The sequence below is a fragment of the Echeneis naucrates genome, chromosome 4 (assembly GCF_900963305.1).
Source record: "Echeneis naucrates chromosome 4, fEcheNa1.1, whole genome shotgun sequence".
NCBI lineage: Eukaryota > Metazoa > Chordata > Actinopteri > Carangiformes > Echeneidae > Echeneis > Echeneis naucrates.
Window position 1 is genome coordinate 24,367,653 of NC_042514.1, and position 26,412 is coordinate 24,394,064.

Sequence of the window (26,412 nt, forward strand, 5' to 3'; positions counted from 1 at the left end):
CCTAATCTTGATCCAGATGTTTTGGCAAACTATAGACCCATATCGAACCTTCCATTTATTTCTAAAATCATTGAGAAAGCTGTAGTAAAACAACTACACGAGCATCTGGTTGGGAACAGTTTGTTTGAAGAGTTTCAGTCAGGATTTAGAGCCCGTCATAGCACAGAAACAGCGCTGGTTAAAGTCTCCAATGACATTCTAATGGCCTCAGACAATGGATCAGCCTCCACACTTCTCCTTCTAGATCTTAGTGCTGCATTCGACACCAAAGATCATGATATTTTGCTACAGAGACTGGAACATGAAATAGGATTTGAACCACCTTAGTGCAGTTCCTTTAATTCCAACTTGTCAGATAGACATCAGTTTGTTCATGTGAACAACAGCTCCTCCTCATGTACTGTAGTCAGTCATGGAGTCCCGCAGGCTTCGGTACTTGGACCAATCCTCTTTACGCTTAATCAGCTTCCTCTAGGCAACATTATCAGGAAACACAGCATCGACTTCCACTGCTACGCAGATGATACTCAGCTGTACCTATCAATTAAGCCAAATGAAGTCACTCAGATAGTCAGACTGCAGGCATGTCTTGAAGACATAAAAGTCTGGATGACTGGAAATTTTTTACTTCTCAACTCTGACAAAACAGAAGTTATTGTACTCGGTCCTAAGCACCTTAGAAAAATACTATCTAATCATCTCATCAGTCTGGACGGCATCACTTTGGCTTCCAGCTCCACTGTAAGAAACCTTGGAGTAACTTTTGACCAGGACATGTCCTTTGTCCCTCACATAAAACAAGTCAGTAGGGCAGCTTTCTTCCCCCTGAGAAACATTAGGAAAATCAGAAACATCCTTTCTCAGGATGATGCAGAAAAACTAGTCCATGCATTTGTAACTTCTAGGCTGGACTACTGTAACTCATTACTGTCTGGATGTCCAAACAAATCTGTAAAAGGCCTTCAATTAATTCAGAACGCTGCTGCACGAATATTAACAGGAACTAGGAAAAGAGATCATATCTCTCCTATGTTAGCTGCTCTTCATTGGTTGCCAGTAAAATGTAGAGTAGAATTCAAAATCCTTCTTTTAACTTATAAAGCTCTTCATTGCCAAGCTCCATCATATCTCAGAGAGCTCATAGTTCCTTACTGTCCTAGTAGGCCACTCCGCTCTCTAGATGGAGGTTTACTTGTGATTCCTAGATTAAATCTGGAGGCAGATCGTTCAGTTATCAGGCTCCTCTTCTATGGAACCAACTTCCAGCATTGGTCCAGGGGGCGGACTCTTTAGTAATTTTCAAGACCAGGCTTAAAACTTTCCTGGTATGACAGAGCTTATAGTTAAAAAGTTAAAGTCCTCTACTCTTTAGCTATGCTGCTATAGGCCTAGGCTGCTGGGACTGACCTTCTCTCTCTCTCTCTTGCTGTCTGTCTCTCCCTATCACCCTCTCTCCCCCTCTCCCTCTTTCTTTCCCTCCCTCTCACTTGCTCTCCTTTCCTTCCCCCCTTGCATGGGCTGATAAGAACCATCCTTCTTAAAAAACACAGTTTCACCCAGTTCTAAGCATTTATACTGCATTTACTAACCATGTTCTGCCAAAGTCTCTGTCTCTCCCAGTTCCTCTCCTCTCTCTCCCTGTCCTCATCCTGCAGGTGGTGACTCATCGCCATCCCATGTTCCTGCAACACCTGCTGGTCCCATATTTCATGAATTCTGTATTACAGCTCAACTCCATGAACTTCATGCAGCAACATGTTCCTGCCTACACCCCCCCCCAATGTCTGTCTCACTCGCTCTCTCTCTCTCTCTCTCCCACTCTCAACCCAACCGGTCGAGGCAGATGGCCGCCCCCCCTGAGCCTGGTTCTGCTCGAGGTTTCTGCCTCTTAAAGGAAGTTTTTCCTTGCCACTGTTGCCAAGTGCTTGCTCATCGGGGGATCTGTTGGGTCTCTTTAAATAATTTTATCAAGAGTTTGGTCTAGACGTGCTCCATATGTAAAGTGCCTTGATGTTATGATTTGGCGCTATACAACTAAATCTGACTTGATTTGATTTGACTGCTAATCCACCTTTATTGTGGTGAATAGCTTTGTGCCATTTGACAAATGAACTATTGATTATTGAGCTCAATTGAAATATCGCAGCCACCACCCCTCCTCGACCTGTCGTACAAGGGATATGAAAATTAACATGAGTGGGGGTGTAGCTTCATTAAGACTAACATACTCATGCTGCTGCAGCCAGGTTTCTGCTATGCAAAATAAATCAATACGATGATCACTGATGAGATCATTGACTAGTAGGGATTTTGACGAAAGTGATCGAATATTCAACAGTCCACATTTAATTGCAATTTTATTTGAGATTGAATTTGTGGCTGTTTTGATTTCAGTTATGTTTTTGTTTTTAGCTCCTCTTCTGTTTAATTTGGGTTCAGTGACATTTCTAAATTTAGGTGGTCGGGGGACAGACTGTCAGGTTTTGAGTTAATTCTGTCGTGTCCTTGTAACTTCCTGTTTTATTTTGTAGTTCTGGTTCTTGTTCAGTTTATGTGGTAAATTTAGTTTCGATGAAAGTCCTTTTTTCATCATTTACCTGGTTTCCGGCTCCTGCAATTGGGTCCTCACCCTGCAACGTACTCGCACCGTGTTTTTCGTCATGACACAGACACAGTTTCTATGGACCTAGACAGAGACTCTATTCTGTTCTCAGCAAGGAACTGCTCTGACTGAAACACAAAGGAACGTGTTAAACTGTGGTTCTTCCTCCTTGTCTCAACTCGGGGCTGTCAGGGTTTTGGCTTCTTCATAAAATTGGCTTTATTCCAGGATATAAGAGCGACACCATCTCTCCTAATCAGACCCGGTCTCTCCAAGAAAGTTTTCCAGTTATCTATTTAGCCCACATTGTTTTCGGGACACCACTTTGACAGCCAGCGGTTAAATGACGGCAAGCGGCTGTACATGTCATCACTGGTCCAATTGGAGAGGGGGCCAGAGAGAACTACAGTGTCCGACATTGTTTTAGCAAACCGATTCCACATTAATTTTTGTGACTTCAGACTGGCGAAGTCGAGTGTCGTTACTGTCGATGTGAATACTCTGGCCCCCGGGATACACTTAATGGCTGCCGGTGTCACTAACTTCACGTTCCACAGAATGGAATCGGCAATCACCAGATTCGGCTTTTCAGCCGGTGAGTGGTGAGAACCTGTTGGAAACGTGAACTGGTTGGTGGTGAACCAGGGTCTGCTGCCTACGACTATGCCGCTTGTCTTGTACATACAAGAACACATTTTCCTCAAGAAATAGAGCCATTTCTGCATTGAAGCATATTTTATTGACTACAGCCTTTAATGCTAATTAATACAGGACACGGACTGGGTTTCCTAAAACCTCCATGTCCTTGGCTTTGGACACATTTAGTTGGAGGAAAGATTTTTCACAACATGACACAAAATCATCTTTGACCAGCCCATGAAGTAGCTCATCCCCTTCAAACAAACAAAAACAAACAAACAAAAAATTTAATAATGTGTCTATTAGCATAGTTGCTGAGGAGACCCAGTGGAGGACTACAGGGAGACTGTAGCGTACTGCAGCAGATTTCAACGGGAGCCATTCACCCTCATACACTGGGACTGGTTAATTAAAAAGTCCAGTATCCACCCATCGAGATTAGAATCCATCTTAAAAAAAACTGATTAGCTTCTCTGTTAAAAGATGTGGCTGTTGAAGGAAGATGCATGGTAATTGCATCGGTGTATTGAATGTGTAACTTGGTCCAGTGTTTAATGTATCAATTCCCTAATGTGGAGCTGTGGTTAGTTTATTATATTTTTATATATATATTATATTTACTTTAACACAGTCTTTGGTTCAATAGAAAAGTATCAAAAACACAGCTTGTAACTTAAATTTTCAGTCAAACAACCACTCTGCTCTGCTGCATTTAGTGTGTTCCTTTGCTCTTAAAAGCACAAAGAACTAATATCAGACTTTTCAGGTATTTAACAACCCTTAAAACATATGGAAGTATGCATAATGAAAAGAAACTTTTTAAAAAATCTAATACACATTATTTGTTTTCTCATGTTGTCTGAACATATTAAGGCCACTCAAAAAATGTAAACCTTGACACTTAACCATAGTCAAAGTAGTAATGAATGAGGGTCTCAGCTCCATTGAGTTATTCTAATGCACTTTGTGTGCATAGGCAATAATGGCTAATAATTCCACTGCTGCTACGCAGTGGAAGTGAGAAGTTTGTCTCTTAATGCCACATTTTAAAATTATCAATTGTTCCCCCAAAAGGTTGGCTGTCTTTTTTTCTTTTTTTGTGAATTAAGTGATAGCAAGGATGGCTGTCATTTTTATTTAGCTTCCCCTGTGCCATTATTTTGATTATATCTTTAATTGTATAAAATGATTTTTTTTTTTTTTTTTACGAAACTCTGCATGTTACAAGTTCATACACAGCATCAATCATCTCAATTAGAGAAGAGGGAGCTCAGGTTAGAGTTTGTGTATCCTGTAATGTGACTCCTTTAATATAAAGTGAACTTAAAATGGCTCTACATTCTTAGTGCTCCCCTTTCTCCTTTGCTGCTACTAACTCTAAGTGTTCAGTTCATAAGAGCACAATGTGAGTTTGTCAGACTTGCCTGCCATATGTCGCAATGTTTTCTCCCAACGGTACTCAGGTAAATAGCCATAACCTGTTTGATGTTGTCCACATCAATCCACTGACAAGGGCTCATGAAGGTCTCCTGACAGTGACAGTAGTACAATTTAGTTTTGTTATGTACAGATAGATGTGGGTGGAATTTTGTGTTTTTGGTTGAATGCACATTCAAACAGATGAAGGGAATATTGCCAAGCTGATGTCAGGATGTGAAAGTTATTTAGCAGATATTGACAGTGTAGGCTGCCAACTGCCGATTTTGATTTCTGTATTTTTTGCCAAAAAAAAGTTTACTCAGTTTTTATGCCACATTGCAGCTGCATGTGAAAGCACCACTTAAAGCAATAGTTTGAAATTTTAGGAAACATATCATTGTTGTTCTTCATAGGGCATGTGTTCCTTCTACTCAACACAAATCTGGAGCAAAGATTTCATATGAAAACTTGATCCAAGCAAGGTTTTCCCAATGGTAACAAAAAGTTGCTAGGCAACAGATGAATATTTTTCTCAGGACTTAATGGGAACAAAATGGTGCTAAAAAGGGCAAGGATATAGGATTTACATTTTTGGGCTGGTACCCAGCTTTAAATTAATGCAAGGCCCCTTTGTTAATTTGCAAGAGGTGAAAAAGTGTTTATATCAGTATTGTAGTTAGTTTAAGGAAACCCATGTGTGACAAAAAAATCGCTTTATTCCAGAAAAGAATTTGAGGACTTTGGCAGTTTTATTTTCAAGGCACTATATCTAACATTTGCTTGTTGTCATCAAGATTTTGAGCATTACATATTTTATGGAGGAATGTGGGACTGTGGTAATGAGTTAGTGAGTCTCAGATTTGATCCTTTAGGAGAGACTTAGTTGTGTAAGTTCACTTGATGAAAGTATTCTATAGTGGAACAAAGGTATTAAAATAATGGATTGCTAAACCAAGGGGTAAATCAGTTCAAATGGTGAACAGATTCACCAGAGCCCAAATACTTTTTTTTTTTTTTTTTTTTTACATCAGCTCAAATCCAGTTTCATCCTATAAAGTATACACTATGCATTAATTTCATTCAGTTTTGGCAGTTACAGCCTCACTCTGCTATTAGATAAAAATTACATCAGATGTGCTTCCTAGGACGCCAATCAAACAAATTCCAAATTTCCCCAAAAATATTTTCTTACTTTACTTAACCTGAACCCTGTAACATGTGCTGGAAATAAATTCTTCCATCTTTTGGGTACTGGGAGACACTCTCTTTATGGGACATTAGTATATATTCAACAACCTCAACAACCACAGATAATTTTTTGTCAACCAGCATATATGGTTGTGATTCCCCTGAAAAAGTGTTCATTTGTCATAATTACTAAATAATGGTCACAGCTTGGTTGATTGCAGTTAGATTTAAGGGGAATGCTTTGGGTGAAAATAAGCATCTTTGTTGTAATTGCAAAATTTTTTGAAAGGGACATGTTATTGATAACTGCTGACTGACTTGTGTGCTATATCAACGTCCTTTTCCCAATTTCATAAACGGGCCATAATAACCTGCTGCAAAGTCTCCATCCCTCAAGACCCATCAAATTGTGTGTATGCGGCATGGAATTAACAAACTGAGATTAACATTCCCGAAGTCTCACTGTGAAAATGTTTAGCCACACAAGCAAGATAAAGCCTCCTAATTAAAATGGGAACCATGCCAAAGTTCCCAAACATGTATCACCAGACATTTGCATGAAGCACAAAGGAGGACTGGTACAAAGCAAATCATTTTGTTTTTCCACTTTTTTGGATTACACCTTTGAGATTCTCTGGGAGAAAAAGCATTTTCTGAAGTTTATATTTTACTGGTACATAAACCAATAGTCCTACTAATGCACTCTCGGCCTGTGTTTGTTTTGTCATCACAAAAAGCGCAAGGATAAACACAGGCTGAAACCCAAACCAGCAGAGGTGCCCTCCAAAAGCATCCATTGGGGAGAGGACTAACAAGCCTGAGGAGAAAAAACTTGTGTCCTTCCATATTGATCTGTCAATTGAGGTACTTTTTATTGGAACGAAAAAAAAACTGAAAAATACTAGCTTTTATTTAATTTATGCTTGCTGTTACTGACACATGGTTTCAAGTTTTTCAACTAAATGTCAAATGGTGAAATATATACTTGATGCACTTTCAGTGGACAACTGGTTTTGTTGCCTTTATATAATAAAAACACTATCACTGGGTTTTTTTAGGTGCTTTAATAAGATTGGATATGTAAGTCTACATGGTCTAACCATGGTAATCCTAATCTACTGCCTCTTCTTTCTCTGTTGTTGCCATCTGTTGTGTGAATCATTCACTGCTGTGGTTCCTCTGTATTGCTCCTGGCAGTCACAGATCACCTGCCAATCAAAGTGGGTGCTTCTGTGGTTCTCTCCTGACTTGAATTTATTCCTGGATGAAATTTGCTTTTGTCTCGTTTAAACTGGCTCACTGATAATGCTATTGATCCACTTTTCCGCTCCTTTCAAACAAAATGGAAAACATAAAGCCTATCAAGGCATATGCACTGGAGGTATTACACAGTATTAAATGAGTATTTTTTTTGCTTTTGTTACTCTGAACTGTTGCATAAAGAGCCAACTTTATCAATTGAATGTGCTTGCACGCTTATTCTACTATTTATCCGTAAGGGTCACGGGGGTGCTGGAGCCAATCCCAGCCAATGTTCTAGGTCTATCAGTCTATCGCAGGGCCAACACATGGAAACATAGAGAGACAAATAACCGCTTACACTAATACCTACCAATTTAGAGTACCTAGACTTGCATGCCTTTGGACTGTGAAACTGGAGAACCCAGAGCAAACCTCAAACAAGAATTGGGAGAACATACAAACTCCAAATAGTACCCTCTGCTTACATGCAAATCAAGTAGCTAATTTAAACACATGTAGAACCTGAATTTAAAGTATCAGAAGTAAATAAGTAAAATAATAAGTAAAAAAAAAAAAAAAGTATAAAAGAGTACATTAGTGGTTAATTGAGATGAATGGGCTGAAATTAAATGACTGCACTACATCTCAGGGAGTCAGCATTAGTAAAGTTATTCTTTTTTCAGTCACAAATCAAACATAAAGAGCCTTTCCTTTGAAATTTCTGGGGACAGGGAACTTAGAAACCCAAACAACACATTGGGTGTCAAATTATTTACAGTAACTGAGATCTCTGGCCAACAGAATAAACAGACACCTGTGTGGCTTAAGATACAGACCCATGATTCAGAGGGTTACCCTAACCCTAATCAGTGATACCTATGTTGGATAAAATGCTACCATTATGCCCAGCCAACACACGAGAAAATATTCTCATCATATTGCACAGCATTAACTGCTATGACCTTTAATGACCCTGACTGCCTGTGTGCAAGCTTCACATTACATTACCACTGCCAACTTCCCCTTTTACCTGCCTTTATAGCAAATGGCCATAGTGCTGTACAAACAGCACCACATACACATTTTCACAGGGCCTTTCAAAGTGCTAACAGGTTTGGACTTTTTTTATCTGTGCCCTGGCAGGTTGGCTGTCCAGCAGTTACCATGGATTGTGGTATATCTCTGTGAAATTAGATTTTGGCTTAATGCTGGCATCACCCCACCATTGAGTCCTTGAGTCCTGGCAGGAATCTGCCATCTTTCTGAAAGTGTTAGTGAGTTCTGCTCTAGCTGATTGGAAGTGACGTTGTCTGCATGCTGTAAAGATGGCTCTAAGGCATTTGTAAAGAGGTTGATGATGGATTTGGAAACTGTTCCACTGTCAATAGCAGGTATCATGAGATGTGATGCTGTCATGGCATTTGCTGAGTAGCACAAGAGGACAGTAATTATAGAGAAACTTGATGATATAACGTAGGATCACATGGTGCGTCACTCACTGGTCTGATAATCTTGATGAAATCCTGTAGTGTGCTGGTCATTATTTTCAAATCTAGTCATGCGTGCGTGTTTAAGATTTAAGAGAAGATAATATTAAAAGATTTCTTATGTGTGAGATACAACACGATTTCAGAATCGTATGAGATTTTTAAAATCCTGTAGTGTGTACAGTGTAGTGTGTAGTGTGTGTGCGGATAGCCAGTTCTAAGCAGATTTAGACAAGTGCTTAAGTGGCTCAGATGGGAGAGACTGTTCATGCAACAACTGTTGCCTAGGTTCACCACCAGTCAGTGCTGTATATAAAAAACTCACATGAAATTTCACCTGGAATTTGTCCAAATGGAATGCCAAGCGCATGTGGGAGACTCCAAGGTCAATTCGAAGGAAGTTCTTTGGTCTCATGAGACAAAAGTTTTGCTTTTTGGCCATCAGACTAGACAAAATATTTGGCACCAAACACTGCACATCACCTCAAACACACATTCTCCTCCGTGGAGCACGGGGGTGGCAACATTATGCTTTGTGGATGCCTCTCAGCAGCAGGCCTTTGAAAGCTTGTAAAGGCAGAGGGGAACTGTCACGTTTGTATGCAGGGAAGGACCCAAATGCAGGAGCAGGTGGATTGAAGGTTGAAGGTGGTGGCAAAACACTTTTAATAAAAAAAAAAAACAAAGAACAAACTAGGAACAGATATAACCATACAATTAACAGGACTCAAAGCTGGAATAACTTCACTGGAGCAAATACAAAAAAACATGGCAGGGCTCTCAGGAAAACAGAGGCTAACAGGACAAGGATAACAAGGATAGTAAAAAGGACAATAGGACAAAGGATCCAACAAGGACTGGACAGAAACCAAGACTTAAATACAAACTGAACTTAAAGAGACAACAAGGGGTAGGTCTGGAGACAGGGGCAGGCAGGGATTGGTTGTGCAGGCACAAGAGGAGGGAGACAACAAGACACAGGTGAAACATATTAGGGCAGGGAAGGCAATCAACTGGTGGGAACTTGACAGGATGAAGGAAGAGACAAGGACTTCAGAATAAAACAGGAAGTGATGAGCAAACTGAGTCAAAACAGAAACTAACGAACAGAACTGACCGAGCCTGACAGGAACATGAATGCAGAAAAATATCACCAAATCCTGAGGGATAATCAGATTATAATGGCAAGACAAATATGATTTGGGGTAAAATTTATTTCCAGCATGACCCCAAGCATATGGCAAAAGCTTAACAGAAATGGTTCAAAGACAGCAAGGTGATTGTTCTGGGGTCTGTTTCACAAAGCACATTCAACAAACTGTAACCCTGTAACTGTAACCCTGAACTCTGAGTTTTCGATTCCAGAACAGCAGATTTGAGTTAGGAGTAGTGGAGTAGTTTCACCTGGAGTTCAGCGTGTGCACCACAACTTTAAAAAGACAGCATCAATGGAGAATAGAATATAATAGAATAGAATTGGACATCTGAATGAGTCCTTTGCAATCACAACAATATTACAGAGGAAAACTGCTTGAATGGTAGCCTATTAATTAATTTTATTTAAGGAACAATCCTGTGGGGGAGAGGGACACTTGGCAGCAGTTTAAGATGAAATATAACAACGTTGTTCAAACAGGTAAGACCACGGCATAATCTCATGGGGTTACCTCATTTTGATCATGTTTCTATCTGTGTAGCCCCCTCATGCCACAACAGACCTTGTAACTGTAAGTAGGCAATACTCCAAAGATTTTGCCAAGTGGTAGTTTAAGTATACTGAAACACATCACTCATCTAGGATGAAGAACTTGATGGAAACTGTGTCTGCTGCCTTTACAGAGGGGGATCCAGAAATGCCTATAGAGATAACCTATACGTATGTGTTATATGTGTAATATGTTACTGATAGTTTTCTTCCCATTCACATTCTTAACATTGTGGTGGAATTTAGAGTTACATTTAGCCTACACTAAAGCATTAACACATTCTCATCCTTTTGAACAGGGCATGGCTGGGCAGCAGCAGGAGGGTCCCTCATCTTCAGCTTCACAGATTGGCACATTGAGATGGATGTTCAGTAAACACCAGAGGTTCATTCTGTGGAATTCATGTGCAACTGTATCATTTAATGTCGTCCTTATGTATTACCAGCTGTCAGTAAAAGAAATTTATAAAGTTCATCTGCTGAAAAAAAAAAAAAAAAACGACATAGAAATGCAAAACTTGGACGGCCAGATTAGGAGGGCAGATCTAGAAATTGAAGTCCTGGAGCACACGTTATAGGTGGGTGCATGGTCACAGGTGAATTATGTTAACTATTGGAACATTAACCAAGTTTATTTGACTGCTGTGGCGGTGGTAGTGATGATGGTGACTTAATCTCTGAAGTGATAATGGTTTACAGTCGCCATACTCTAGTGCTCTGCATCTCTGACAAACACCCATTTACAAAGAAACGCTGCATAACACACAATTTCTGCTGGGATGTGAGAGCATGACTATGGTTGGTAATGTTGCAAATGTAAGGGCGGATTAGGTTGTGCATGTAGATAATGGACTAGAAATTTAATAATTGTCTGCAAATCCTAGAACACCTCTGCGTGGTCTGAGAACCATCTCCCGACTAATATTTAATTCTCTGTAATGCTGCACCTTCATCCACGGGACTGTTATCAAAAGGACATGCCATGTTCATCAAACAAGTTGCCTAATGGACTTCTAATATAGGGGCTACTGATTGATTTATTTAAAAATATTTTTTTAAGTAACAGACGGTAGAATTATGCTCCAAAACTGATCCAAAACTCGACTGAGCGAATGAGGATATCAAATACCATGTGTGGCTGAAAGAGGGTGGAGTCAACTCGAAACTCAAGGTTTATTGAGAAAAACCTGGCCCTGACCAGGTTAGTTCCACAGAGTATGTTATTACGGTAACTGACCGAGAGGTTATGTTACCTCTGTTTGTGAATAAGGCTTGAGTTACCCTGCTTTCTCCTGTTTGAGTTACCCTCATTTGTGAAACGGAAAACTCATAGAGTTTCCACAAAACCTGCTTTGTGAAACGGACCTCTGGAGCAATTCAATTGAGAATTTGTGGCCAGACTTGAAAAGAGCTGTTCACGCCCGATCCCCAAGCAAGCTGACAGAGCTTGAGCTGTTTTGCAAGGAAAAATAGCAGTGTCCAGGTGTGCTGGTCTGATTGAGACATATCCATACAGACTCATTGCTGCGAAGGTGCAGCTACTAAACAATTAAGGGTTTAAATACTTGTGCAATTATCTAGTAATCATTAGCAGTAGTTGGAATAAGGTTATTAGCAGAGGTAACAATGAAAAATGATAAGTTGTGTTCCTAAAAGTAATTATTGCAGCAGCAGCCATTCAGCAGGAGCATGGAGTATTGATTAAGCACCTGTAGGACGGGGACAGGAAGAGAGAGGACAGGGGGGACAAAACAGGGGGGACAAAACTATGGGAAGAAACAAGGTTAGTGACGTAATGTTGTAATATACATGTATGGGGGACAGTGAGAGAGATAGAGTCACACAGAGACAGAGACAGGTGGAGGGAGAGAGAAATTCTGCCCCAGCATTCTAGGCCTATAGCAGCACAACTATAAAAACAAATTTTGTATGTCAGGAGAAAGATTTCCAATTTCAATGTTGAATTTTACCTGGGACCAATGAAGATCTCTTTTTCTAGTTCCTGTTTATATTGGTGCAGCTGAGACCTTTTCGGAGCACTGATTGAACATTGCAGTAGCAGTGAATTACAGTTGTCCAGTCTGGAGGTGACAAATCCATGCACTAGTTTTTTGGCGTTCTCTTGAGACAGGATGTTTCTTATCTTTGGGATATTGCATAGGTAAAAGAATGCTGTCCGAGAGACTCTTTCAATATGAGGGGTGAAGAATATGTCCTAATGTTGTGGTCTCCAGGGTGGCAATTCTTTTCGTTTTCTGATGGTGTATTGTGGTGTAATCACTTATTCTGGTGACTCTGTCAATTAAGGCTGCCTGACATGACAGCTTTTTAACAAGTGGTGCCATGACAGCAAAGTTAAAACCAGGGACGACCTCCATGAACTTATCCTGCTGGAGGAATTTAAAAATTGCCTTCCAGAACAGGTTATAGTCTATTTAAATGAACAAAAAGTCTCATCCATTGCTTCCGCTGCCGTATTGGCTGATGAATTTGCTTTGAAATTATCTTCTCTCCTCCAATTTGGCAGGATCTTGTTCCCAGTGCAAGAGTTAAATCTCCTAAAAGTGTTTTTCCTAACCCCACAACGAGAATGTTTCTATTGTCATCAACCAGGACAATTAATCGCCACCTGCCCCACTCTGAAAATGAAAGTGCAGTCCAAAATCACCACAACTCCATCGCCAGTCGGTCTGATTCAAACAAAATCCCCATCTGTTAACCATTTGCGCTCGGCTGAGTGTGACGAAATAGATGAGGATTTCCGGTCATTTGTGTCACTGGGCTCTATTTCTTTGGTGGGTGAGGCAGACAGCGTCCCGATTACTATCTACTATCTATCTAGCGGGATACTGGTGCCAAGCAAAATTTTATTTGTCTGTCCTGCCCCTTTGCTGATTCTTATTGCGGTTCCAATGTTCTGGTGTGAGGAGTAAAAATTACTTTTGTGCGTGCACCTCTGCATTTTGTTCAGTTGGCCTCCAGGCTCGTGACAGGTAAATTCCAAATTCATGTTCAGTCCAAGCTACCAGTAGCCAGCATTGATGTAATTCTTGGTAATGATGTAGCTGGCAGAAATATTTTTCCATTCCCGGTAGTAACCTATGACCCGACTCCCAGAGTTGTGGGAGTGTGTGGGAGTCTGTGCCTGTTGTGTTAGACTCGCCACCCCCTGCTTCCAGTGTGTGCTGTCACTCATGCGCAGGCACGGAAATATGAGTGTGTGAGCAGTAAATTGTTGAGATTATTCATTCAGATGATGGTTTGAAAATGTCAGTAGACAGGGAGCATCTGATTAGAGACCAACAAACTGCAATCAGCAAACATCTGATAAGTCTGTTTCTTACCTTCTGGATGACGGTGTTTTGATGCGTTGTTGGTCTCTGGACGTTACGCACGAGTCTGTGTGCCAAATTGTAGTGCCGCAGCTTTACCGGTTGCAGTTTCTGACTCTGGCCCATGATAATTGTCTGCCTCGAAACTTGGGCATCAGAAAATCCTATAAGCGTATCCTCCACAATTTTTTTGGGCCCGGTTTAAAGTAAGATGTGGTGAAGTTCTGTTAATCATGCCATACATGTCAAGTTTCATGTAAACCAAACAAAAAAATTCCTGCTGCTCTGTTACATCCAATTCAGTGAGCGATTTGAGCACATTATTGTTGATTGCGTTGGCCCAATACCAAAGACAAAGTTTGGCCACCAGTGCACCCTAACCCATCACGGTGATGTGTGCAGCCACACACTATCCGGAAGCCATTCCACTGAGCACATTAAAAGCCCGTGCCATTGTGAAAGAACTTTTCCATGTTTGGCCTTCCTAAACGCATTCAAAGCGATCAAGGCTCGAACTTTGTGTCAAAGATTTTTGCCCAAGTTATGTCAAAGCTCAATGTTAAACACCACACTTCAAGTGCTAATCATCCAGAGAGTAAAGATGCATTGGAAAGATTTCACTAAACTCTGAAAAGCATGTAAATTCTGCACTGAGTCAAATCGTGACTGGGATGATGGGTTGCCCCTGTTGTTGTTCGCTGTGAGGGAAACTGTTCAGGAATCATTAGGTTTCATTGCACACTGTGCACAGCCCCCTGTGCCTGTTGCGTGAGCAGTGGCTCTCCAATCAGCCCAGTTCCAAAGAAAACATTTTGGACTATGTCACTTAGTTCCGGGAGTGATTTCATCACGCATGTGAAATGGCCCATGAATCTCTCTCTATTGCCCAGTCCAAAATGAAACAATATTTTGACAAGTAATCAGTGGTGCTTTCTTTTCATCCAGGTAACTGTGTCTTGGTTTTGTTAGCCGTTGTTGGTTCTGGACTGCAGATGAAATGTTCAGGCCCATATGTGACTGACCACAAAGTCAATGAAACAGACTGTGTGATTGAAACACCTGACAGACAAAGGAAAACTTGTGTGTGTCACATCAATATGTTCAAAAGAGTGAGTGTTTTGTCCCAAGCCTCTGTTGTTGTCTCCGGGCTGATGGGCTGACAGTTGTGCTTCTGCTTCTTGTGCGCGCCTCCAGAACTCTGAGAACTCATTCAAACCTTTCCACACTCTTCAGTGACATTCCCACTCAAACAATTGTCCTGTCCCACAACATCAGTTTGTGGGAAATCAAACCCATTAAACGGCACACATACTGTGTCCATCCAACCAAACGTGCTATAATGCAATGTTTAGCTGTTCCTAGCTGTAGTCCCTGGAGTTTACCGTTGTTATTAGTGCCCAAATCTGACCAAACCTCACTATTTTGTAACAATCACTGCAAATTTAACAGCATCACCATACCAGACTTGTGTCCACTTCCAGACATGGATGATTTAGTCGACTGTGTGGGCTCAGCCAAATTTGTCACCAAATTAGTCCTCCTAAAAGGCTATTGGCAAGTTCTGCTGACACCCCGGACATCTGAAATCAGCACTTTCCTCAGCGCTGATGCTGTTTGTCTTAAGGAATGCACCTGCCACCTTACAGCTGCTTATGAACACAGTGCTGTGTGGTGTTCAAAATTGTGACGTGTATCTGTATGACATAGTAGCCTATTCATCCACTTGGGTTGGACATCTCGAAACCCTCAGTGACATTTTCAGTTGTCTGTGTAATGCCTCCGTCACACTCAATTTGGCCAAATGTGAGTTTGAAAAGGCCATTGTTACCTATTTGGGCAAGCAGGTGAGACAGGGTTGCGTTAGCCCTGTCTCAGCCAAGGTACAGGCCATTCTGAATTTCCCAGCTCCCCAAATATGCTGTGAGATCAATCGCTTTTTGGAGATGGCTAGGTATTACCGGGCATTTTTAACTTTGCCGACGTGACAGCACAGTTAATGAATTTAGTGACTCCTCCGTTTAAGTGGTCAGAGGAATGTCAGTCTGCTTTTGAGGCTGCAAAAGCTCTCCTCTGCAGTGCTCCTGTGCTTGCTGCTTCCAGCTTCATCTGCCTGTTTAAGATGGAGGTTGATGCCAGTGCGCACAGAGCGGGCACAGTGCTTCTGCAGGAGGAGGTGCCAAATTTATTTTATTTTATCTGATGGAAAATCTGAAGCTTTGGTGGCAGTTACACTTAAAGTACTTACCATTTAAATATAATGACTTGTACTTGTCATGTATTTGACATCAATGCAAATTACATAATCATTGAGATTAAGGTAATTATTTCTAATCTGCAAAAGTATTTCAGATAGTTCTGGTATTGACTCTACAGAGACTTAGTTGCTAGCTTTCGATAAAAATAGATCAATGTAAATGTAATACCCTTTAGTTGACAAATATGCAGTATATCCTGAAATATTGTCTGTCAATTACTGCTTGTTTGCATTAATATGGAAGATTTTGTATTTAGTATTTTATTTGGGAAGGCATTGAAATGTCCTCTGTTCTGAATAGTCCTTGAACATCTCATGTCATATTTTTCTGTTTATTTGGGTAACCAGGTATCAATCCGTTATTAGCGAATCAGTGCCAGTCATAGATGAGTGTCAACCACTTACTGGATTGTGAGAGGGGTGGGAGAAAAGAAAAAAAGAGACGAGTCTCAGGCTGTGTCCGAAACCACTCCCTCATTCCCTACTCCTTACTCCCCATATAAGGAGATTAATGTAGTGGACTATATAGTGAACTCATCCACAAAATGAACAATTGCTTTCGGACACTACTTTTGGTGCCGTTAATTGTGTTATTGCTGTCATGCAATGAAAACATACCCAACTCACAGTTAAAGACAGAAAAGTTAACTTTTCTGTTAATCACTGCATTTTGTTACAGGCTTTTGATAATCTTGTGCTGCACTGTACTGTAACTCTTGTATTTGGACTTATTATACATTTTTTCTCTTGACTTTCTCTTAACAGTTAACTGTTATCGAACGTTACTTGAATGTCTGATTATACTGTGTTTTGTACGATGTTAATGCTCTTTACATTCATGTAAATAGTACATTTAATTGCCTTATTTTTGAAATATACTATAAAAGAAGCTATGGAATAAACTTGCCTCGCCATTATTATTATTATTTTTTTTAATAGGCATTAAATAATTAATTTTTGCCGCAAGCACAATGCATCATGGGATATCTTGCATGGGTTAGTGACCATCGGCTATTCACAATGCATTATGGGATACTTTGAGTGCACTACATTTTGTTGCAAATGCTGTGAGGTCTGGAAACGGGGATGGAGATTCTAATCTCCCACACCCATCAGATTTCAAAGAGGCTGTTGCTTCCAGCAGAGATTTCAAAGATCTCTGCTAAGTGCCATCCCGGACTCTTACCTGACTCTGGCATCGAAAGACCCTGCTTTCCCAAACAATAACTTGCAATCCATGCCACAAATCAACAAAACCTGCCTAACCCTCCCAAGAGAGATACCCTTCTCTGACCCTTCACTCAGGTTGGCCTGATAACATTATCAGGTGACAGCTGTAAATTGCCACTCTGTGGAATGCATCCAGGCCAACAAGGACGCAAGGATTGATATAATAAGAAACTGGATATTCCAATCATATAAGAGTCGGCAAATATGCTGGACTGATTTACCTGCAAGAAGAGGACTTCACACCAATTTACACCGGACAATGAACACATTAGTTTTATTTAACTGGTTTTAAAGTGCTTATAAAGGGTGATTGCCTGTTTTTTTGTGTCAATTAACATTTTTATGCTTGTGGTTTTAACGTTTATTCATGTCTGATAAGTGTGTTAGGTGGTTAAGGTATGCATGGGACTTTGTAAGCTTGCAATAACAGTATAGCTATAAAAATAAACTAACCAGGCCTCTCTGCATCCTAGTCGGAGTCATATGCTCTAGTTAAAGTAGACACATTGCAAATTCAATATTTTAGTAGACACCCACCAATTCACCTCCCTCAAAGTTCACCTCAAAGTTGTGACAGGTGTAGCATGGACCCAAAAGCAGTATTAGGCATAGGATCAATGAGAGGTTCACTTGTTTAAAGGGCATATTACAGTACATAATAATGCTGAATGTTCAGCAGATTTGTAACTGGATTCTCAACCGGAGCCTGCTTTGGACAACTGAGCTGAGAAGGCTGTGTGCACTGAAGGCACTGCACCTGGTGTCAGTCGCACCTGGGTCTTGGTTCAGCATCCCGTGTTGAACTCCATCAGATCACTTGATTGACAGTCCTCAGGTCTAAAGGGTTGTTTGTCATAGCTGATGCAGTCGTGAAGTCTTGTCTCTTCAGCTGCACAAAACGCACCTAGGCACAGCGAATAGCAGTGTTTTGTTTTCTGTTAGGAAACCTGGGGACTTGATGTCCTGACAGGCTGGAGTTTGTGCAACCTTCACAAACACAATAATTTACCATGATAATGATAAATGAATGAAATAGAACACTACTGAAAACACACCGACTCTCTATAACACGGCTGATAACTACCTATTCCCACAGTGAGTGATGACAGGGCCTAGCATACGACTCCCTCTGCCCATATCATATGACGTGGTGTTGGGAAAAAAAAGACTAAATTTGCGCTCTTGAAAAAGAGCAAAAAGAAAGAAAAAGAAAAATGTCTTGAAAAAGTTTTTGAAACCTCCATTAACTTTTTAAAGGGTATTTTTTAGACAAGATTAAATATAAATTTTGAAAAAAAAGAAAGACCTGCAATCTGCCCTTTAATTGCAGGAAACTAGGTCACACAGGCAACTAGGGATCAAAAGACCACAGGCAGAACTCATGGTCAATGACAGAAGACAGAGGTGAATTACTGGGAGGCAGACAACGCAGGAGAGTCGGAGGCAAATTTATTTTTATTCTTCATCTAAAACTTCAGTTAGGATTCATCACCCATGCCCTTAGTCAGAGTCCCATCCCATCTGCTCCAGAAAGGTCAGGAGATTTTTCTCTTACTAAAGTGTATTTACTCTTCTCTAGTTTCTGAGGAGCCATGAGTTGTGATGCTACAGCCTGGCCACAGCCTCCACTCCATCATGGCAGACTCCTCCTCAGTTTCTGCTGTTAGCCTTTTATACCCTGTTTACAGCAACATAGGTTTTCAATACTGAAGGTCACTGTTCCTTTCCTATTCATTCATCACTGCCTCCTTCCTGCTATTTCCTTCTTTCCTCCTAATCCTATTCTCTTTCACCTGTACCATTGCATGGTGTCACTCCCCTGCATTCTACACCTAATCCTGCAAAGCCTCTTCCTTTCCCCAGGAAGCAACCAGGCCATCGATCTCTGCCTGATTTTTTTACACCTCAACGTCCTTTTACCAGTTTTTTTCCCTCTAGCTTTCCCTTCCCCCACCTTTCTTCGTTTTCATTATTTGTTGAAGGGCTCAGTGCAGCTGGATGCTGGTAATCTGGTGCTCTGATTGCATAAGACATACATGAATGATAGCCAACTATGTTTCCAAGATCTTTTCACTTTGACTCATGACTATAATCATTACTAGTGGAGGGTGATGAAATACCAGGAACTAGAGGAGTATTTTATATGTTGAAATCACAAGGTTTTGAGAAGGAATTTGAGAAAGATTTGAGCCACTCAAATATTTACACTAACTTTTCAGTTGAGCCATATCATTAAAGCAGCCAGGAGCACACGCTGTACCACCACTGGTGACAAAACTGGACTTTTTTGGCTGTATGCTCTTGTCCTTGCCACTGCCAGGTTAAGGTTGTTATTCTATGTGTTTGACAACAAGATAGACAAAAGAGAAAAAGAAACCCTTTGTAAACGAGTTAGATGCTTTTCATTTCATTCTAAGCAACCAGACTTCATTCACAAGATTTGTAATTTTTCTGCAGAGAACAGAGGAGTTGCAGGAGTTTTGTTGCAGAAGTTGCTCGAGTTGCATTTCTCGACTTGTTGGTTTGTTAGTGTTGCTGTTCAAATATAGAGCAATGTTGATCATGCTTTGACAGGGCATAGCTGAAGTAAAGCTCACTTGTTCATATTATCATATTCACTCCTTTCTGTTATTACTGAAATGAATTCATAATTAATTAAATTAATTAATAATTAACAATTACGGCAATTTCCCAGTCTGGGATAAATAAAGTATCTATCTATCTATCTATCTTCTGAAAGACAATTCCCTTCGCCTTTTAATTTTTTTGGATTGAATATTTCAATTAAAAAATAATATCTTCAGTAACTCAGCAACTGCAATTTTATTTATTTAGCTTTGCCATCTCCATATACCAAAAGAGGTCGTGTGGCACAAAAAAATCTTTACTGACTTCATGATGGATTATATTGTGTTTTGAATTCAGCATCTAGCAGACACTTTTTAATTTTTTGTACAGTGCATCTGGAAAGTATTCATAGTGCTTCACTTTTTCCACATTTTGTGATGATACAGCCTTATTCCAAAATGGATTAAATAATTTTTTCCTCAAAATTCTACACACAACACCCCATGATGACATCGTGAAAAAGGATTTTTGTTGTTTTTTTTTTTTTTTTTAGATTTTTGAAAACTAATTAAAAATAAAAAAACTAAAATCGCATGCATATAAGTATTTACTGTCTTTGCGATGAAGCTTAAAATTCAACTCAGGTACATCCTGTTTCCAATTATCATCCTTGAGATGCTTCTGCAGCTTAATTGGAGTCCACTTGGGTTAAATTCAGTTGATTGGACAAGATTTGGAAAGGCACACACACATTAATGTATAAGATCCCACAGTTGCATGACAGAGCACAAAACAAGCATGAAGTCAAAGGAACTGTGCGTAGACCTCCGAGACAGGATTGTCTCATAGCACAAATCCGGCAAAGGTTACAGAAAAGTTTCTGCTGCTTTGATGGTCTCACTGAGCACAGTGGCTTCCATCATCTGTAAGAGGAAGACGTTCGGAATCACTAGGACCATTCCTAGAGCTGGCTGGCTATCTAAACTGAGCGATCATGGGAGAAGGGCCTTAGTCAGGGAGGTGACCAAGAACCTGTTGGAAACTCTGTCAGAGCTCTGGAGTTCCTCTGTGGAGAGAGGAGAACCTTCAGAAGGAGAACCACCATTGCCGCAATCCACCAATCAGGCCTGTATGGTAGAGTGGCCAGACTGAAGCCACTCCTTAGTAAAAGGCCAGGCTTGTCATATTCAAAAAGACTTGAGGCTGTAATTGCAGGCAAAGGCCGTGAATACTTATGTACATTTGATTTCTCAGTTGTCATGGTTTTTTTTTTTTTTATTTTAAAAATCTCAAAACTTTATTCAGTCATTATGGTGTGTTGTGTGTAGAATTTTGAGGAAAAAAAATTATTTAATTTAATCAATTTTCAAATAAGGCTGTAACATAAAATGTGGAAAAAGTGAAGCAATGTGAATACTTTCCAGATGCATTGTATATTAATAGATCTCACTTATTCCAAGGTGTACATCTGATACAAGACATAGTTTTGCTGTTTAGGTATTTCATGGTTTTTAAGAATTAGATAAAGCTGACAGTTTGCAAAAATGCATTGTGCTGACTCGCACCCTGTGTTTAAAGTAGTGATGTGATATCTACATCTCCTTTAAAGACCTCAACTGTTGTGTTAAATTGTGAACTCTGAATGATACAGTGACACCAGCTCTTACATAAAGGCATTACAAAATAACAAAGCCGTTGTCTCTACTCCTGTGGCTCCAGCATCAAATCAGTCCATGCTGCTGTGCAGTTTATCTGAGATGAACATCTTGATATTCTAGCCCTCTGCAGTCCATTTCTGCTTCCTTCCTTCTTAAGACTGCACTGCTTAATTATTAGGGGGTTAAAATATACCATTGTGTGAACTTTATTCATTTTACAGCTCCCCAAACAGAATCACTCAAATGTACAGGTGATTTAAATGAGACTGACAGTTTTGTGGTGGAGTCTGTGGAAAAAAAATATAACTGCCTCTGCTCTCCATTAATTAAATTACCTTAATCTTTTTGTTGGGAGACCTGAGCACTGGAGTATATTTTTATTTATTGCCTCCCTCCACCACACCACACATACACAATCACTTACTCAAGCTGAAAGTTCAGTTCTGTCTGGCAGCCTTTCAAATTAATATGCATTCATTTTAATTAAAAGCTAAATGTAGGTGTTTTGCTGCAGAATATTTCAGCTTCTCCAGGGACACTGAAGAATTTTCTTTAATTCTTAGCCTTAGCCTATCACTTAGCCTTGAGGTTGCTTGTTTTAACACAGTTTCAACCTGGCCTGAACTTCTCTGAAGGTTTTACAGGAAGTCAAAGCATTTCTTCAAGGTCCAGTAACTACACAATTACTACCTTTTTTTAATTATTCTATTAACAATGAATGGCTATGCTTCTAGAAAAATGCACATTTGACTGGTTCAGAGTTATGTTTATAGATGGCATGATTGCGATATGATAGTAGCAATGCAACCACTGGGAGTGAAACAATTGCAACAATGAAGGAAAGAGGCTGTGAGAGAAAGTTCAGGTGTTAAGAATAATAGGGGTTTGATGTCAGTTTCATGTGTACGTGACCTGTATACAAAAGACATGCATGGATTATTAGTACATATCACAAAGTCTGTGGGCAGTTTCAAGGTAGCTCAACATGTATCAAGAAGTTGCAGATCAAAGTAGCTAACTACAAAATTCATGCAAAGTTTTGCCACATTTTAATCGAATTACTCTTTCTTGAGTTTTACACTCAGAGGATAAAGGTTGGCAAGCTAACAAACAGTTATCTGCTCGTTTAGCTACATCAGTTAGTTATGATCCAGATCAGAAGGTCATCGTCCCGTTGCAATTACTTTTCTTTCCATTTAATCCATTTAAATTCATGATAGGGAAACACCATGGCTTAATGATGCAGGTGTTGCTGCTGTTTATGAAGGTTAGAAGCAATGGGTATGGGTAATTTTTTGATGCTTTGTGACTGATTTATATAAAAAAAAACCCTCAAACTTTGACAACAAATATATGGATAATTTGCATAATCACATATATCACTGAGAATTGTTTAAATCGTCATAAACTCTTTCCTTGCTGTCAACAGTGTGTATATAAATTTACAATGTACTCAGATCTGCTCCAATCTGAGTAATGAATCCCAGAAAAAATACAAATACAATTACACACAAGCTGAATTCAATACATTTAATTGTTATTTCAATTGCACATTTCTTCAAGTGCAGTTATACTCAATGTAAAGCTTTAAAAAATACAATCTCAGTCAACTCTGACATGATTCTGAGTGATTTCATGTTGATTTTTCTAAATAAAATAAAGTATATGACAGATAAGCCTACTCAAGTAGAGTTGTGTTCTTTGATATCCTGTATATGTAAAGTAAACACTGAGAAAAAGGGCAGCATAACTGGTCAAGGTCAAAGATACTTTCATAAATTTTTAGGTAGTGTAACTTTTGACATAATACAAATACATTTCCCTTTGTCTGTGTAAACACTATTGTGTCGCAATTTTAGTTTTTCTATTATAAGATAAGTTCAACATACTGTAGTGCCCTTCAGAGAGGAGAACCCTCACATTAAGTGTAGCATGAATTACCACCTGTCTGTTGGCACCTGAATTATCATTATTACCACTCTCAAGTTGCACTTGTGGATACTCCACTGTGCACATATGTCCTCCCTTTAGAAAGCTTACTAGGTTGGCAATAGTTAATATCCATCCAACCTCATCCGTTTCTCCGGGGCCGGGTCGCAAGGGACAATTTTTCTCAAATTAAAAAAATACTTTGGATCATCAACTGTACACAATTCCAAAAACAATGTGCTTTTTCCCATATATTGTATAGTGCTGAGTTCAACATGCCCTCTGCCGATTGTAATTTCACTGCACTGATCTCCCATTTTCTTTTTTTTTCTTTTTTTTTTAAGCAGGTGGTAGTCACAGGACATATCACGGAGGCCTCTCTCCATGAAACTTTCGGTGTCTGTACCTGCCGTTCTTCTCCTTGGCCATGTTGATGCAGGCGTTGTGCTTGTTGCTCTGCAAGTGGTTCCAGTACTTGATGAGTTCATTGGGGTGGAACTGATGGGACGTGATCAGGTGGCTGTACTTACAACTGGAGTAAGATACCCGCCAATGGTTGAAGAGGAATTCGTTAGGAGGGGGTGCTGGGTCGATCCGCAGCTTTGACAAGCAGATCCCCACGTAAACATCTTCCAAGTGCAGCCTGCGTATGCTGAGGGAGGCCTGGTAGATCAGCTCAGCCATATCCCCTGAGAACACATACCCTGTGCCTGAGCAGAAAATCGGGTAGCGCTCACTTGGGTACAGCTCTGGAGGCATGTACCACTTGCTGTCTTTGTTTCGGTTTGGTGCATAGCCCCTCATCAGGTAGCCAGTGAAGTACCTCTGTTTTGGAGGTAGCTCAGGCTTCAGCAGCTTTTGAACGAGATACTCGGTATTGACAAACATGTCGCTGTCTGTCTTCATCACATAGGAGGCATGTGGGCAATAGGTGGCCACCCAGTTCAGGCCCATCAGAGTTTTGATGGTTAGGTTGTAGTATGTGTCCTGATAGTCCTGTTGGATGATGTCATGGTAAACACGGCTCTCTTCTTCTATGATGCTCTGAAGGAAGGTGTCAGAGCTTTTCCCTGTGCCAAGCAGGAAAAGACGGACAAACCCCAGGCCCATTGCATTGCTCTCATTCCCCCAGGTTTGGCGGATGGCATTGCGGGCGTCGGCCTGGCCAAGTTCTGCAGCAATGAGAAGTATTAGGAAGGGTGTAGTCTCCTTACACTTAAAGGGCTCGTTCAGGATATAGTGGTAGGGCTGAGCGCTGAGTTTCCCACCCACACCCATCTCCTTCTGTAAACTGTTGTTAGTGCTCATGGAGTCCTCAAGCCCCATTACACCAATCCTGGCTCCTCCTCCCCCTCCTCCTCCTGCCTCTCCTGGCGCCCCATCTGCCTGCTGGGAGCTGAGGTTGACCAGAGGCTTTGCTGCTACATACCCAGTCTCCTTCCAAAGGCTCCTTAGGGAGTTGCTCTGGTTGGTTTCTCCCTTGGGGCTGTGGAAGCCCCTAATGGTGTAGATCAGTGGATTTTCACGGGGCCCACTGCGTCCTGGCAGCCAGTCCTGGTTGCTGAAAAATAAGAAGAGGGTGAAGAGCAGAGCCAGTGAGAGCAGGCCTGCCACGTGAGTCCGAAAGAGCGAGCGCTTCACGGTCCAGGTCATCTTGATGGGACAGCAGTGCCGCCGTCTCCACTGCATGGTGCAGACTGAAGTTGTTGGAGGCTGCTGCTGCTCAAGAGTGGGCGGCGGCGGTCACATACAGTCACCTCAAACATGTGGTTGCAAACAATTGGAGAGTTATCTGACCTGGCAGGCAGTATGAAGTGAGCCTCCTGATGTAGGAATTGGAGAAAACTGAGCCCACCAGTGCAGCTTGGAGCAGGTTTAAAAGGGCTCCTGGTGGAGCGTAGAGAGTGATGATTCCTTGGCCATCAAGGCTTCTCCCTGGCTCTTTCTTTGGCATATGAATTTGTAGATAAACATGGGGTCATTCACTATGTCTCCTCTCCTTCAGGATATGATAGGGGTCACCTCCTTTGTGTTTTCTCTATTTAATCTGAAAAGAGAAAAAATAAGATGAAAACCAATCTTGGCAGGGGTCCAAAATCAATTCCTGCCATTGAGCCATATGTCAAATGTTGATTGAAACATTCAATACAATTCTGAATTCATTTCCTCCAGATACAAATAACAGCCAAAGTCTTTTTTTGGAATGCAATGCCCAATCTGGTAAATGGCTGAATTGATAGGAAAGCATATTAGTACGTGTGATTTGAGAGTGACGCTGTGGGAAATTTGGAGAATGTTGTTGTGGAAAAAGGGAATACTGGCTAATAAAATGACTGGCAATCTGTATGATTAAAAAACAGGCAGCTCTTTTTTTTTCATAAAAACTCAATCTCAAATCAAAATCACATCAAATCAAATCAGATTTATTTGTATAGCGCCAAATCAGAACAAGGTTACATCAAGGCACTTTACAAATAGAGCAGGTCTAGATCAAACTCTTTATAGAATAGGGGCAAAAAACATGGGCAGAGCCAGGCTCAAGGGAGTCGGCCATCTGCCTCGACCGGTTGGATTGAGAGTGGGAGAGAGAGACAGACAGAGCGAGAGCAAGAGAGGCACAGGCAGGGTAGCGTAGGGTGAGAATGAGAGCGAGAGAGGGAGATATTCAAAACAGGTGTAGGCAGGAACATGATACTGCATAGAGCATGGAGATGATGTTGTAGTATGGAATTCATGGGAATAAGTGAGCAGGAGGCAGGAGTTGCAGGAACATGGGATGGCACTGAGTCACCACCTGCAAGATGAGGACAGGGAGAGAGAGGAGAGGAACTGGGAGAGACAGAGACTTCGGGAAAACATGGTTAGTAAATGCAGTGCACATGCTTAGAACTGGGAGAAACTGGGATTTCTAAGAAGCATGGTTAATGTCAGCGCATGCAATGGGGAGGGGCTCAGTCCTTCCCCCAGCAGCCTCGGCCTATAGCAGCATAGCTAAAGAGTAGATGGGTTTTTTAATTTTTTAACTATAAGCTCTGTCATCCAGAAAAGTTCTAAGCCTAGTATTGAAAATCGCTAAAGAGTCCACCCCCCGGACCGCTACTGGAAGTTGGATCCATAGAAGAAGAGCCTTATAACTGAAAGATCTGCCTCCCGATTTAC

The 26,412-nt window shown here is 40.8% G+C and overlaps 1 protein-coding gene across 1 annotated transcript; it reads right to left on the reverse strand.

Annotated features, from left to right (window-relative positions):
- Positions 1-23,532: 23,532 nt before the first annotated feature.
- b3galt2 (UDP-Gal:betaGlcNAc beta 1,3-galactosyltransferase, polypeptide 2) lies at positions 23,533-24,942 on the reverse strand. The gene has a single exon (XM_029500718.1). The coding sequence runs from the start codon at positions 24,940-24,942 to the stop codon at positions 23,620-23,622; it is 1,323 nt and encodes a 440-aa protein (XP_029356578.1). The 3' UTR covers positions 23,533-23,619.
- Positions 24,943-26,412: the final 1,470 nt, after the last annotated feature.